At 48.1% G+C, this 16073-nt stretch overlaps 3 protein-coding genes across 4 annotated transcripts in view; 2 read left to right on the plus strand and 1 right to left on the minus strand.

The window, feature by feature from the left end:
- Window positions 1–2524, plus strand: part of LOC131271467 (choline O-acetyltransferase) — a 31102-nt gene extending 28578 nt beyond the window's left edge. Inside the window, exons 5-9 of the mRNA XM_058272908.1 lie at window positions 8–660; window positions 893–1015; window positions 1098–1323; window positions 1609–1809; window positions 2137–2524. Of these exons, the coding sequence (XP_058128891.1) occupies window positions 8–660; window positions 893–1015; window positions 1098–1323; window positions 1609–1809; window positions 2137–2331 (1398 nt within the window). The 3' untranslated portion in view covers window positions 2332–2524. The remainder of the gene's footprint in view (window positions 1–7; window positions 661–892; window positions 1016–1097; window positions 1324–1608; window positions 1810–2136) is intronic.
- LOC131271470 (adenylosuccinate lyase) overlaps window positions 1–16073 on the plus strand; it is a 331885-nt gene that overhangs the window by 257199 nt on the left and 58613 nt on the right. The gene's annotated exons all lie outside the window — the stretch shown is intronic.
- On the minus strand, window positions 6280–14879 carry LOC131271452 (mitogen-activated protein kinase kinase kinase 4). 2 transcript variants are annotated; one of them, XM_058272884.1, is made up of 8 exons: window positions 14533–14879; window positions 12328–12522; window positions 10128–11699; window positions 7722–9972; window positions 7352–7640; window positions 7169–7275; window positions 6921–7100; window positions 6280–6847 (listed from the first exon to the last, which is right to left on the minus strand). In XM_058272884.1, exons 1-8 carry the CDS (start codon window positions 14628–14630, stop codon window positions 6767–6769), a joined length of 4773 nt encoding a protein of 1590 aa, XP_058128867.1. In that variant the 5' UTR covers window positions 14631–14879; the 3' UTR covers window positions 6280–6766. The 2 variants fall into 2 exon arrangements, with proteins under 2 accessions (XP_058128867.1, XP_058128868.1); XM_058272885.1 differs by lacking the exon at window positions 14533–14879 and adding an exon at window positions 13916–13942.

A 16073-nucleotide genomic window follows, 5' to 3' on the forward strand; every position in this document is an offset into this window, starting at 1 on the left:
CACATAGATGTACTGCCTACCAGTAAAGGCGGGTGATCGTGGACGGCTGAACGAACAAGAGCTGACGGCGCAGTTGCTGCACGTGCTCAACGAGGCGCCTTGTTTGCCGGAGTTAGATTCGTCCGTGGGCATCCTGACGACCGAACCACGTCCCCAATGGGCTGCCGACCGCGAGATGCTTCTGATGGACGAGTCCAACGCACGTAACATCGAGCTGATCGAGACGGCCCTGGTGGTAGTCTGCGTCGACGAGCCACTCCCGCTGACGTACAACGCGCGCGGCTTCAACGGATCGCCGGCCGGGGCACACTACGCCGGCGGGCGCGACGAAAGCAACATGGCACACGAGATGGTACATGGTGGGGGCAGCGGGTGCAACACTGCCAACCGCTGGTTCGATAAGACAATGCAGCTGATCATCTGCAGCGATGGTACCTGGGGCTTATGCTACGAACACTCGCCCTCGGAGGGTATCGCCGTGGTTCAGCTGCTCGAGGGTATCCTGAAGAAGATCGACGAAGGACCGGCAGCACGGGACGGAGCTGAGGAGCAGCTGGCGATGCCGCAATCGTCCCATCTGCCTCCACCGGAGCGGTTGGAGTGGGTTGTGCGGCCAGAGATTGAGATGCGTCTGCGGGAGGCGGCTCGATCCATCGACAGGTAACATTAGAACAGCAAGCATTTGCAAAACTAAGGAATACCAGTTGGTTAAGGATAGATGGTAATATAACCAAGAACCAAGGCAAAAGTTCTCATTCGTTGAACCCTTGTCGAAGTAATGAATAACTTCTAGTTGATTTAGCTATCTTGCCATTCCCGATAGTTCTACTCTGGAGATCCTTAGAACTATCCACAACATTTCATGCCTTTAATTTTGCCTCAAACTTTCTAGACGCATCGAGGATCTCGATTTCTACGTGTATCGCTACAAACCGTACGGAAAGAACTTCATCAAGGCCTGCCAGGTCAGTCCGGATGTGTTCATCCAATTGGCCCTTCAGCTGGCGTACTACAAGTAGGTCCACATACTTCCGACTTTAGGGATCAGGATTTTCATTCTAACACTCCTACCTACTCTTCCTACTCCCTTACCAAAGGCTGTACGGTCACCTGGTGAGCACGTACGAAAGTGCATCCACGAGGCGTTTCCTGCTCGGGCGCGTCGACTGCATCCGGTCGGCCAGCATGGAGGCACTCGAGTGGGCCAAAGCGATGTGCCAGGGCGAGGGTCCCAACGTGACGCTCGAGAGCGACAAGGAGGACGACTACAGCGCCGAGGCCGCCGGAGTGGACGTTAAAAAAGTAACTTTCAGTATTTACAGTGTATGTAAAAAGGCCAATGCAACTATTCGCTGTCCCACCTTCCCTTTTCGCTGCTAGACAAACACACACACGGCACACCCCGGAGGACTATCTACTATTCTGCTTTCTCCTTGTCCCCAAAACCTTCCCCTCCACCCCCAGTTCATCCCAGTAAAACAAGGATGAAGCGCGCCTTCGAAAGTGTTTCAAAGCCGAACAAATGCTTCGTCTACGGAAAACCCAAATCACACGAGAGACTAATTCGATCGACCTCTTTCGATCTCAACCATTTCTTATCGTCACCAGAGGGACCACCTGCGGGAGCTGTTCCGGTGTGCCGCCGCCCGCCAGACGGAGGTGATGGTACAGAACATTCTCGGCTACGGGATCGACATACATCTGCTCGGGCTGCGGGAAGCGTGCCGCGAACGGGAAGGCACCATGCACGAGCTGTTCACCGACGAGTGCTATAAAATTGCTAACTGTTTCCTTCTTTCCACCAGCCAGGTATAGGGGGTTTGCGGAGGCTCACAAGGTGGCCCCATCGGCCATGTCTGTGTTCTATGTGTTTCTATCACTTATTCTGTACCCTGGCACTCTCTGGCACAACATCAGCACCACATTTGTTAAGAAGCAACCGAATGCACCATAAGGGAAAAGGACGCACCTCAACGGCACCGGCACACGAATGCACCGATGAATGCAACCCATTAGTTCCACCCTAATTTAAAACGATTTCAGATGCAGCTATTTTGATGTCTTCCGACTTACCGTGACCTCCATTTTGGTGGATACCAAGTTAACTTTCTTCCACACGCATTTCTCCCTTTCAAGGTGGCCTGCACGACGAACAGCTTCATGGGCTACGGTCCGGTGACGCCGCACGGCTACGGAGCGTCGTACAATCCGCACCCGAACGAGATCATCTTCTGCATATCGGCCTTCTTCACGTCGGACAAGACGAGCGCGTCCCGGTTTGCCCGCTCGCTGCAGGATTCACTCGATGCCATGCGGGACTTGCTGTCCTAAATGCTTTCTCCTCTTTTTCACAGGAACCAACAAATTAAAGAATCTGCACATCCAGCACGGCAAGAAGAGGCACACTCTATAATCTTTTTCTTTTTATCTCCGGTGGCCTTAAACGAAAGAGAACAAGCGTACGCAAAACCAACAAGCTTAAAAATGGTTCAACAAATCAGAAAATAATTCTTAGCATGTCTTGCATAGAGTCGAAGGCACAAAGGCACCTATCGAAGAGACGACAGTTAAGGAAGGAGAAAAAAAAACACTAAACATATCAAGTATCGAAACATATCAGTTTTATCGAACAGTCTGCGTATCGTTCCCGATCCCGCCGAGGAAAACCCAAAACCAAACCCCTGCGAAGATCGTGCGTCCGATCGGGACAACCAAAGAAACGGATACATATCATTAGTCGGTAAGGAAAACTGCAACCAAATGCAACCGTATACATATCAGAGATGTTAAACCAGTAGCGCTGGAGAGTGAACTAATACTAAGCTAAGTCTAATGTAGAACCGAGAACAGGAATTGGGTTGTTGTACACCCTCTGTTACGTTTTTTTGTTAACATTATGGCGGCGAAAAGTGGGAGTTCATCACGGTATTATAAGATCCTTCCACTGTTCGCCCAATATTAACAATTAGTTCAAACTGATCGTGTAACAGCAATATCTTTATCGATCATCTTTCTACAACAGGGAGGGAAGAAAGTTATATTTGGGGGTAGACTTTTGGAGGTTGCCATTTAGTTCGAATTTGTAATAGCTCATGTAATACAAAAAGCTGTAACGTTGGCTCCCCATTTCTCTGTTGATGGTGTTATTGTTGTTAAAAATGAATATCTATTTAGCTTTTGCATGCAAAGCATTGATTTGAAAAATCTTATACCAAAGACAAGTTGATTTATAGAATAATTATCAAATATTTAGTATTTGCTGTTGTGTTTCTGTTGAAAGCATATAACTGTGTATTGAAGTTGAAAACAAGAATTTGGCATAACTTAACAGTGATAGACAGACATTTGAAATACCAAAGTGGTTAAATATAAACAATTACATCCAGAACCTGTTGCCTCCACAAGAGGCCTCCTCTATTCTGCAACCTACAGAAAGTATAACTAGGTTGAATTTGCCTTTTTCCACCACATTTAGTATTGTTCTTGGTGCTGTTATGCTGTATAATGGATACCTCTGAGCTATAATTACAATTCACACACTATCGATGAGTTGAAGTTGCTAATGAAAACGTATGAAACATACATTATAGAAATTTGTTAAACAATATCTACTTAAGGACTGTAACGAAGCTAAGCTACCTATTCATGAAAAGTACATAAAGTTGTAATATACAAAAAGGCAATTTAGAATCAGCATTTATCATAGCATTAAACCAGCATTCAAACGCATAGTGCACCACTTTCGGGAGCCAAGGCAAAGGATACAAAGAACTGTGAGTAGGAGTTCGGATGATTCTTGCTGGCCGCTCTCGTGGAGTTATATGCCCGCACAGTATATCTTGTCCATTCATCAGTAAGGGAGTAGACGAATAGTTAAATCGTCGATCGCCGACAAGCAAAGTTACTAGCATAGAGACGTAGCACTTTGGATGTGTGCCATCGTTAGAGGACGTATTGAACGATCCGGTTCCGGAGCTCGGGGAAAAAGATTAATCATTTGTGTTAGAGAGGATGTGCTTGCCACGACATATCACTGAAGGATTAGCAACAAAAGGAGAAACAAAAGAAAAATTGTGTAAAACTTAACCAAAGGCAGGTGTGCATGAAACAATATAATATATCGTAGTGTAATCATAACTTCAACGGAGGATATTTGTTGTGAAGAGGAACCGGAACGTGGCCGGAAGGAAAACGATGCCTGATGTGGAGGACAAACAAAACTCCAGGCAATCCTCAACGTACATATCAAAGCTAGAAAATCATTTACATATCGAAAAACCACCTTATATGAACCACTTCATACACTGAAGTGGTGTATCTCTACACAAGTCACATTTTCGAAGAAGTCTACCGTCCGTCGACGGCGCAACGATCGATTCGTTTAATCTCAACGGAATCCACAACCCGAGATTAAGGAACGTATTTGCGACGTACGGCGAAACGGCGTGAAGGGCGAGACACTCCGGTGGAGTGGGATGTTTAAGAAAATCGTACAATGATGTGTTATGTATCTTACGGCGGCCCGACGTGGCCTACATACTAGAGGTTGTTAGTTTAACGCGTTTCCGTTACACTTGTGACTCAACAATCGAGTGCCGCTTCTAGCCACTAGGCAAATGTTTAAAGTGTTCAGGCAAACCCTAACCACTTATCAGGATGTATTACGCGTTACTTACTCATGCCTAGTTTGGTGGACGGACGGATTAACCAAACCAATCGGTCGGGGTTTCGAGCCAATCGAGGCAGAAAAGCATCATACACAAAACCAATATTCGTTAGTGAACGCTTTGCTTAGCAAACGGAACTATTTAACGGAAAAATTACACAAGCAAACAAATCATTGACGCCATCACAAGCCACTGTGCCAGTCACTGCTTGCGATAACTGTCGGAGCTATCACACGCTTCGAGCATGTAACAGTCGACGACGTGGCACAGATAGCGTGTAGAGGGTCGTGACTAACCGAGTTAATAAAAGCATAACCCAATAGAAGTTTTCAACTACCCGTACCTAAAGCTGATTGTGTATCCTTACTTAACGCAGAATTAGTTGGAAAGAAATTTATCATTTGTTCGTTGATATTTTTTTTTCATATTTAAGATCTTTCCAGCATGCAGTATATGAACGTTTTAAATTGAAAGATAAATGGCATTACGAGTACCGTATGGTAACTAAACGTATTCTGCTTTACAAGTTGCCTGTAATTGCGATAGCAATGATTGCTATAATTGCGGCGCCTACTATGTTCGCCAAGCTTTATCAAAAAGGAAATAATGAGTAATTCATACTTCCAAAAGCCTTACTGAAAAACGAACAATCGTTTACAGCGTTTTACATCTCAGCTAGCAAACCCGGCAGTGTACGTAGAACATCAAACAATGCTAGCCTAGTGTAAAGTATTTGATGTTGAACCATCAAACCTCCAAATGGCAACACAAACGGGTCAAGTAGACAATTCGTCGCTTTTTAGGATCTACCGCAATGATAGCTAGCGGTTGAATGTTTGTAGTAGACACGACCAGTCGAGGGATACAGGATAAGGTAGGCTATGATCGCTTTTTCGCATTTTTCGGAAACGAGCGCGAACCACAACAATCCTCGCAATAGTATTTTTTTCAACCGGAAAGCGATTTTTCCCTACTTTGGCCTGCACCCCTCGACTGGTTATGTCTACTACAAACATCTGTAGCGGGCCGGGTTTCGGAGGGAGTCGTGTGGAGGGCGTCTTTACGAGAACTTCCTTTATATAACTGCGCTAAACTAACTGATTTGGCGGTGCGCTCCAAGGTCCATTGGGGCCTTGGATCACACCGTCCAACTTAAGGCTAGTTCGGTTGGGCTCATTCCCTCCCGTGCCCAACCGTCTTACTCTAACAAGCCACAGGGCAATGCGTGCGTGGAACTCGACACCGATCAACGGTGATCGATGGGCTGCGCTGTTGCTAACACCAGGTTCCCCGCGTACACTGACCCGTGGCCGAAATGCGATGTACGCAAGATTGCATCGCATCACATCCATGCGACAACTATCATTGATTGTCTGCTTGACCCGTTTGTGTTGCCATTTGGAGGTTTGATGGTTCAACATCAAATACTTTACAGTAGGCTAGCATTGTTTGATGTTCTACGTATACTGTCGGGTTTGCTAACTGAGATGTAAAATGCTGTATATTTTCTAAACATTTCGAAAGAATGATTTTGCACTCATTTGTTACGGAATTAATGGGACTTTCGGAGTTACTTAATAACTTATACATTAATCTAGAACCAAAACCCATCCACATGAACATACGTGTATTAAGGTACATCATACAAACGGTCAGTGTCTACCGACGCCGCTTGGAAGGAGTACGGAGAATGCTAAAATAGTACGGTACACAACAGTCACAGACACAGGCACCCGACCCGTTGTCACGATAATAAGTGGCTCACTTAAGTTGGCATTAAATAACCCGTATACTGTAAACACAACATTTAAAACATCGTCAAATGGGCTGTGATAGATAACAGCCCTACTAGCAGTAGGTACTTTGTGTGTGGATTGGTGGTGGTTGTAGTAGAAGTAGATGCTCCATGTGTCTGGTATTCTAGCTCTAATCACGCTTAGCGTATACTGTCTTCGTTTCTCACGACCGGTATAGAACTATGTAGAAATAAACTCTCTTTACAAACCACCCGTTCGTCCACAGCGAACCTTTAAGCACTGGCCTGAATTTTTCTTTGCATCCATTTCACTGGTTCTATTTCTTTCTCGCTCTCACTTCCCCTACGATGAACTCGACTTAAGATTTCGACGGAATGATCCAAGTAACTTTTCGTCGATCGCTTCTCTGTCAAAGAATGTAACCTGAAAGGAGGAAAAAAGGGGAGCGTTGAAAACGAGTTTCAATATGAAAGAATCTCCCGTTAGCAGAACTCACCTTGCAGAAGATGTGCTGCAGCAGTTCGTCTGCTTTTTGGCGATCTTTCGGATCGTGCTGCAGACAAATGCCGGCGAAATCCTTGCCCTCTTCGGAGAGATTCTCCGGTATCTCGGGTGATTCACCCATGCCCACCTTGAACATGATCTGGAAGTTGGAATCAAACTGGTGCCATGGACGCTGAAAAAAGAGAAGAAACAGAAATTATGACGATCGGTTACTGCAGTTCCCCTAGGTGGCTTTCTTACCCTTCCCGAGCACATTTCCAACACGACGCAGCCAACGGACCAAATGTCCGCCGCTCGCCCATGACCTTCGCTGTTGGTTCTCGTGAACACTTCCGGTGCCATGTAAGCTAGAGGAGGAGGTAGGGAAATAAATTCAATCAATCCAACTGTGCCAGTGGAAGTAACCCTGTAAAAACGACCTACCTTGCGTTCCCACGTAACCCCTCAGTTCGCCGGCCATCGTGGTGTGCTTCTGGATCTTTACGGCGGACCCAAAATCACCCAGCTTCAGGCAGTTACCGTCCTTATGTAGGAAAATGTTGGCCGTCTTGATGTCCCGGTGCACGACACCGTTGCGGTGCAGCTCGGCCACTGCCGAAAGCAGCTGGTGTGTGTAACGGCGAGTTTGCGCCTCCGGCAGGCCTCCGTTCAGCTCGACCAAACTCTCCAGGGTACCCTCCGGACAAAGTTCCATGAAGATTATCAACTCTTCCTGAAAAACAATATTAACAAAACATATTCGTCAACAATTAATATAATATTCAAGTATCGGCTCGAACATTTATATACTTACTCGATGCACCTCGACTCCATAATACTTCACCAGATGCCGATGGCTAATGCCCTCGAATATCTTCAACTCTTCCGCCACCTTGCGGATGGCGGCCGTCTCTCCGGGCTGGATGGCGATTTCCTTCATAGCCAACAGCTCCCCGGTCGAGTTGTTGACCGCCGTGTACACCTTCCCGAACCGGCCCTGCCCAATCTTGATACCCCGGTGCCAGCTAAAGTTGACGCTTCGTGCCCGGTTGAACGTTTTACTGCAGTAACTAATCTCCTTCACGTAACCGATGAGGTTTCTGTCGCGCAGCCGATCGTCAAGCTTGCAGTCCAACGTGTTCACTGCATCCCGGACACGAAGCTGTCGTAGTGGACGAGTACCGTGCACGGAACCATCCACCGACATGGTCGAGCTGGCGGCCGCCGGAACACGCAGTTTCACTTCGTTCACGCTATCGTACGACGTCTGCTTGCGGAACATATCACTTGGGTCGATGGTGGGACTGTGCGCCCGTAGCATTACACCGTCCTCTCGCAAGCTGAGCTGATTTTGATACATCTTTCCCGGCAGGTGTATCATCGGAATCGATGCGCGTCCCGTCATTGCGGCCGCATTACCCGCCACCGAACTGGCCGTTGCTGTAGCTGCCACGGCCGCCGCTACCGCCGCTGCCGATGGCGATGGGGACGATTTGCGGGAACGCGGTGACTTCCGGATACGCTCCGGCTCGCGGATGTTTCCGATCACATGTGAAATGCACGCGTCCATCTTCAGCTTCAAATCCTCAAACTCCCCATCGGTTAGGTGGCTCGTGCAGAGCGGATCACAGGCCGCAATAAGAAACTCCAGTCCCTGGTTTGCCCATCGGGGTCGCAAGCCACGCCCCCGTTCACACCTTTCCATGACAAAGTTCATCCACAGTTTCGCAAACTGTATGATCGCCTTCGCGAGCATCAGCTCCGACTCGCAGTCACGACAGTTGTCCAGCTTCGTTTCGTACAGTCGAGCCACGTCCTTGTGATACTCGAAGCCGAACTTGTAGCCCTGGTGGAGAATTTCGCGCACCCGCGTTAGAGCCTGAATACGATCCGCATCATCGTACTCCTCCAGATTTGCGTCGGAACAGAGCAATTGCAGCTCCTCGATAACGGCCGCCAGCTTGTTACGCAGGAGTAGTGCATTCCGCTTTAGCATCTGCAAACATTCCACCACTTCCGCACAGACGGGACTGCTTGATGCGCCGGGCCGAGAACAGCGCCGACGGTAGCTACTTCCTCCACGCAGCACCACACCCTCCTCCAGCTCGAGATCGTCCGCCTCGTACGCACCTTCCCCCTCGGAGTCCTCCTCACAGTGGTCCCGGTGAAAGTCCGCATGCTCCAGATCCCGGAACAGCGTCTTCGCAAACGCCATCGTTTTCAGTGCCTTCTCGCGCGACGACGTAAACATGCGCTGCGTCTCCCGGCAGAGAGCAAAGAACTGCCACTTCTTCTCGTTCGTCTGCTCAATGCTCTGACTCTTCTCAAGCAGCTCTTTCAGCTGGTGCATCATCCCACTGCCGGTTCGCTCGAGAATCCGCTCGACAATGCTACAGTATCGCTTCGCCGCCGGCCCATGCTGGTGCGGGATCATCGGGCTGATGAGCTTCGTGAAGCGCCACTCCTCATCGAGCGCCGCCTTCTGGTGGCTCTCCGGGACCGTGTCGAGGATCCACTGTTCGCCCAGATCGAGGTAAAGCTCGAAAATCTTACGCACCGTCTCGTCGAACAGTTCCATCTGGTGCATGTACTTATCGAGCTCCAGCTCGCGCTCGAACAAGGCCGTGTTGACGTGCTTCTGGAAGCGCTCCCGGTGTATCATGGCCAGCGTAAGGCCTTCCTTCAGCTCCTTGATGTGCTGCTCTAGGCTGAGTGGATTCGGTTGTGTGGGGCGCGTTTCGAGCCGCATCTTCAAGAACTCGTGTATCACCTCCAGCGGAATAAGCGAGAGAAACAGGAAGGCGGACACGTACGAGGGAAGGTTCAGCTCTTTCGCCTCAACGCTCCAGGCGCCAAAACTTCGTAGTTCGAGCTCATGTTCACGCTCGAGCGGAGGCTCAATGCACGGTGCGTCCTCTTCGTCGAACAGGCTTTCTTCTTCCTGTCGCCGTCCAGGCTTTTCCAGTGTCAGCTGTGCCTTCCGTAGGACCACATTGTGTAGCCGATGGAGAAACGTTAGCGACTTGCCCAAACCACGGGTTTTGAGTACGTTTTCGATGTACTTTCTAAAACAAGAACAAAAAAAAGCAAGTTTACGATGAGTTAGAGATCGAAAGATTCATGAATCTCTAAAACGCAAAGAACCATTCAGATTCAAGAATCTGGATCTGAATTATGCAACTCCAAAAGATGGTATTTACAACATAAACGACTTCCTTACCTGTACAACGTATTGCCCATACTTTGCGGCGTTTGTAGCGTTAGCTCGGACAATGTCTGAACGTTGTAAAAATTCAAATTGTTCATATAACGTCCGTACTCCGTATCGCCGGGGAACGTATGCTGCCGCTTGTACGAAAGATCCGAAAAATCCGTCTCATCGCTGTTCACGCTCTCGGAGGTACTTCCACCATCTGTTGCACTACCACAACCATTCTCGGCGAATTGAACTCGCTTCGAACAGCCACCTCCAGCGTTCGATTCGGTCGAACCAATAGATGAAGTGGTAGCCGCACCGTTGACGCTACTGTCCTGAGCTCCTTCCACGGTGCTACTGGCCTCATCGTGTACCGACGATGAGGACGAACTTTCCGCATTCTGCTCCATGATGGGCCACCGGATGGTTGATTCTTTCTTCGATGGGCCCTGCAGGCGCACTAGCAGCTTCCCAAGTATCACCAGCGTCATCCGGTGCTGACGGGTCATGTTGTACCACAAACACATGGCCTTGACCCGGTTCACGAACGATTCACTCTGGTACACGGGAAACGCCAGACCCATCGCCCTGGAGGAAGGGAAAAGGCACTCTTTCGACTCGAGACGCAGCAGCAAGTCCTCGACCTGCTTCAGTGCGGCCGACTGCACCTCGAGGCAGTCTTTGCAGTACATCGAAAGGCAGCCGAAGCAGAACCGGTTCGTTTCACCGGTACCGGCCGTGGTCGCGCTGGACGTACCGAGACCACTGTCGGCGGTCGTTGTGCTCACCTCGCTCATGGCCCGCGAAACCGACGCCCGGTGAAAGCGGAAGTGCATGATCTCATCCAGCAGGTCGCCGATTTCCTGACGCGCTTGACACAACAGTCGATCCTGTTGCTCGATCGAGCGATCCGCATGCCATGCCTGCAACTCAAGCCAGATCAGATCGTTCACATGCGTCTGCCAGAGACGCTCCTCCGTGGATAATACGCCCGAACGCGCAGCTCGCTCCTTATCCAAGCTGCCCAGCTTGATAAGATCGGAGAACGTTTCGTGAAATTTGATCCGATTCTGCGGTATCGAACTTTCACCAACCGCGGTCCCTCCTCCGATGACCGGTTGATTGGAGAAAATACAATCACGATACGACGATGGTGGAGCGGAAATCCGACAACCGACTGGCCGAGATGTGACGCTCATGAAACGATTGCACGATTCGATCAGGGTCGGTGGTGCACCACCCCCAGCTCCAGCCGTAGTGTTCACCAACGAGATGGGCATACTGTCCGCTCGTTCTTCCAGCACAAAGTGACCGGACATTGTCTGCTGCGCTCCGGTTAGAATTTGCCCACTCGTCGGTTGCGTTCCGAAGTTAGCGGACGAACGCATCGGAACGATCGTGGCGGCGGCGGCCATTTTAATCTCGCGTTCCGATTCCCGGAGCAGCTGCGTGGAGCGTTTATCACTGCGCACCTTCTCCTCGCTGTTGGCCGGTTCCATTATCATCTGGTTCAACAGTGCACAGTCCACGGTGTTCCGACGGTCGGCACGCGGCCGTGGCAACCGGCCACCGGTTCGTAGCTTTACGCCTCCTTCCCTACGGGGTGGAATAATCAAACGGGAACCAGGTGAGATGACTTATCTTATTTTGATGCAGTTGAAAACATTCCTTACACAAGCTTCTTTTTATAATGGGATCAAACAAAAATCTGACTTACTACAAACACATCTCTATCGGCTGCTTCGATCATATTTTTAAACTTTCAAAAAGTAAAAGAATCAAAACAAGCTACTCATGACATATGTTTTGACTACGGCCTACACGCCAAATCTTCTTAACTTAAATAATCTCAACACCTCTCCTTATCAATTGACAAACTGCTTTGTTATCGCCAGGAAAGATGGCAATGGCAATAACCCAGCGGATTTTATCTAATCAGCCCTATACAGGAATCCATATTCAACGACTTTTTTCGCTCTACTTGTACAGAGTCATCTTTAAAAACTCATCTTCGACGTCGCGTCTTTTCGCGAGTGGAAAACGGTTTCCGGTAGCACTGGCAGCACTGGTTACTTAGAGAAGATGGGGAGGAAAATTACGAGAAACCCTCTCCCCATTGAAACGCGACACGCGACGGTCTTCAACCTTTTTGCATACGCGGACACGTGGAAGGGAAGCCTACTTCGATACCGCGCTCCCATACTTTTGTGACGCGTGTACTTACATCCTTTGCTTGCTGCTTCGATTTTTAATCTTTATTCGTGTCCGGGGCGGCGTACTCCCATACTGGTCCCACTGACTCAGCACCTCGTCGATGGACGATGCGCGAAGCGCCTCCTCGAGCTCCTGCGATTCGGCCGAGTCCGTGCAATCGTCGCCGCGGAACTGCAGTGGGATACCGTCGTTATGGATACTGCTGCTGCAATAAAGAGTGTACGAGGATTTTAGTGTCACTAAATTGACCGACTGAAATAAATTGTTGTCCTTTTCTAACTGTATTCCTAAGCTGGACAACCAACCCCAATTGCAACGGGGTACGGAATTGAACTAAAACGCTCTCAAACCCGACCCGATCCGTACCGATTGAAGACGTTTCTTATCTTATCATCGCACAACACGGCGGAGTGCTGCCCACTCCGGAACACCGGTTCCCCGGCGGTGTTAGCTGCTTCTCTCGCACGGCTCTCCATTGTATTTTACGAGCAACAACAACAAAAATTAATCGAGAGGAAGATGAGAAGGAGGAAACGGAACCGCCGTTTTTGCCAACCTCTTCGACCGAGCAAAACCGTATTTTACCTCCTTCCTTGTAAGCGCAAAGGATAACCTTTACGTCTGCCAAGGGGAGGAGAAGGCTGACCCTATGTTATCTATGCTAAATTCGTATTTTCCCGCAGCAAAATCAAAAGTGTTTCGGGGAAGAGTTTACTTTCTTCCAGCCAAACAGAATGATGAATAATTGTATTACTTTGCCGGTTTAAGGAAAACAGAAATACCTTGACCTTGTCTAAACACTGTGACTAATTCGTATCAATTTTCGGTACCATTTTATCTTCCGGTCCGCCGGAGTGGTAAAATAAATAACTCACACCGAGGAAAAAAAACCCCTGTACACCGGGTTTTCTTATCAACGGAGAGGCATCAGCACTTCGTCGTCAGATGCATGAGAACTTATGACGTCACTACCGGGAATGCACGGTTCTTTTAGCGCTGATAGTGCTTTCGTGTTCAATTATGTATATAACTAGCGATGCACGCATGATATGGCTTCGTTTGGTCTGGACATTTGGTCAAAGCGTCAATCACTCTTATCTAACTGGAGTGGAAAAACTATTGGCAGCGGCCTTGATTTTTTGTTCGCTTCTCGCGAAGCGTACATAAGACATATCGTTTGAATAACTCCCCACCATTTACCGGAGAACTGAGCAAAAAGAAAGTTCTACATCTGGTTTTCCGCAACTAAACGCCACCCATCGACACGTGTTCGCAAGTTAATCTGTACCGCACACCAAAGGGAAGAGTACATAATACACTTAGTATAAATACCAGCCCCGAGTCCATCCCGGTGACTCTTATCATTAGTTATACAACACACGATACTATACTAGTAACTTCCCCTCCTCCCCACATCCGTTTTTTTTTTTTGACAATGAATCGCGGAACAGATTGCGATTGGCATGTTGTTGATGGGTGCATCCCGGTGAGGGTTTCCTGAGGGTGGATTGGCCAATGGCTGATAGCGAGACCTGGACGGGGCAGCCGACTCGATGGATATTGTCACTGACCCTTCGTTTGATAACAAATACACACACCTGACGGTCAATTAGCTTCCCGAGCCCATAGCACAGCACACCCGGTCGCGACTAGGATGACACTAATTTTCGAATCCGATTTTTCCCCCGTTCAAGAATCCGCTAATTGCCGGCGTAAATAATTTCCACACGATGCAACACACGACACTAACACACCGTGGCCGTACGATTCCATGAAGGTTGCTGACCAACATGGATTTTTTTTAAAGTAGACCATTGTCCGCACGCAAGTTGCTGGCCCCCCAGAGGGTGGTCGGGCTGGGGCTACTGATATAGGATCCGATTACTGGTTAATTATGCTAACTGTAGCGCTAAATTCTACGAAGCGCGGCTCTGTTCTACCCTTTAAGCTACATTTTAATTCAATTCACATTCCACTGGCGTGATTTTCTACCACCGTTGCGCGCACGGTGGTGCGGTGGGCGCGTCAGAAATTGTTTGTTCAACAATTATCTCTGTAAATTCGACCCACCAGGCGACACCTTGGCGTTCGCAAACGACTTGCCGTATGTTTTCATACGCGCACAGTACGCGAACGGGCAGAGGTTGCTGCGAAGGGAAAACTGTGGTGGCGCGAGAGCTTGAAAATAACATTATCATGTAGAAGATACACTTACCCGCAAACCGTATCGGCCCCATCGCTGGTGTCGTCGTCTTCGTCGGAGCTGAAGTTAATATCGATACCGACCCGCCGCTTCCAGTCCGCATCGGCCATCGTGCGGCAGCAATGTTTTTCCCCCAAGACGGAGACTGTTTTGACGACGCAATCGATGCACGTCTCGCTTCCCACGTTTTGTTCTTGTCGTTTTATTTTCTTCCCCCTTCAATCGATCCGGTTCCGTCGAAGATGCCACCGAGTAAACATTGTAGCGCGCGGCCTACTTTGATTTGCATCCGACGCAATGTGCACCATCTATTGCAGTGCCAAGGGGGGAAGCGGGGACGAACGAATTAAACACACGATTTGCACGAATCGAAACCTCGGACGGGAATTGGGAATACAAACTAAACCATTCTTCAAGCACCAGGAAGAGAAGCGCAAGTATCGGAAAAGCCGAACACCGAACAACAACACATACCAGCTGGAGAGGTGACAGTGAACTGACATCGAAAACAGTTTGTTTTCCGATTGCTCTCGAAAGTTTGTTTACTCGAGCGAAGAGGCAAAAAGCTCCCAAGGAGACGCACATTTACAGGTGGGAAGTTGTCGTTTCACATCTTGTCTGGTGATTTGAGATGGAAAAGGAAAAGTATTTGAATAGATAATGCTCCATAATAGTAACAAAATTTTATTGAATTTTCCAGTCCGATCTTTATGTTTTATAAAAGCTCTTGGGCTTTTAAGTGTCTAAATGGAGCAACCTCTTTTCAACTGATGGCTAAAACGAACTGTCATGCCTTTACAGTGTTTTGTAGGACAAATCAACAAACCTGGGAAACATTTTGTAAAAAGTGCAAAATGCGTATTTCTTATTCATTCGCGAATTACTTTTCACACAATTTTCAATAATGCCTCAATTGCCATTAATGCAAGAACAAATTAGGCTCTTACACCAGTTTTACTGGTATCAGATCTGCAGAAATCAGATTAAAACGTAGAACGTTCAATTTTCAAAAAAATTCTTAGCGGAATTTGTAATCGTTTCATTTACTACATTTTTACAATTTTATATTTGTCGTTCCGTAAACTCAGCTCAATGCAAACAATAATCTTGAATGTGCGCAGAACGCCTGTGTAACAAACCACGCCTTGCGTAATAAAATGGCGAACCAACGGAACTCTACCGGTCTTTCTCGCTCTCTCTATCTCTCTCTCTCCTTAGATCCTTAGGATTTTTAAAACTAATAAATTTGATGTTGCCGCTAAACTGTTGATTACTATTTTCTTAGAATTTAACTTAATAGAAAAGCGCTTCTCGCAACAATGTTATCCTTGCCAAGAAGATTTTTTTTAACAGTCGTTGGTAAAACATATTGAAGGTTCAAACTTTCCAGGCTTTCTCGTCGCAAGGATCCAACTGGTTCAGTGCGGCTTGGAAGCATAAAACCTTCGGTCTCGTCTGCTCGGGCGCCAGTATGCATTAGTTCGCGGAACAAGCGTGTCAGTTGGACTCATCTCGTCCAGTAGTTTTCGTGACGTGCCAGAACCGCCCGTTAG

This window comes from Anopheles coustani, chromosome 3 (assembly GCF_943734705.1).
Source record: "Anopheles coustani chromosome 3, idAnoCousDA_361_x.2, whole genome shotgun sequence".
Classification (NCBI taxonomy): domain Eukaryota; kingdom Metazoa; phylum Arthropoda; class Insecta; order Diptera; family Culicidae; genus Anopheles; species Anopheles coustani.

Coding starts and splice junctions, on each gene's coding strand:
- LOC131271452 (XM_058272884.1), bottom strand. CDS start 14,630: ATGGCCGATGCGGACTGGAAGCGGCGGGTCGGTATCGATATTAACTTC. Junction 7,101..7,168: donor TGGAAATGTGCTCGGGAAGG/GTAAGAAAGCCA, acceptor CTCTTTTTTCAG/CGTCCATGGCACCAGTTTGA. Junction 6,848..6,920: donor TGCAGCACATCTTCTGCAAG/GTGAGTTCTGCT, acceptor TCCTCCTTTCAG/GTTACATTCTTTGACAGAGA.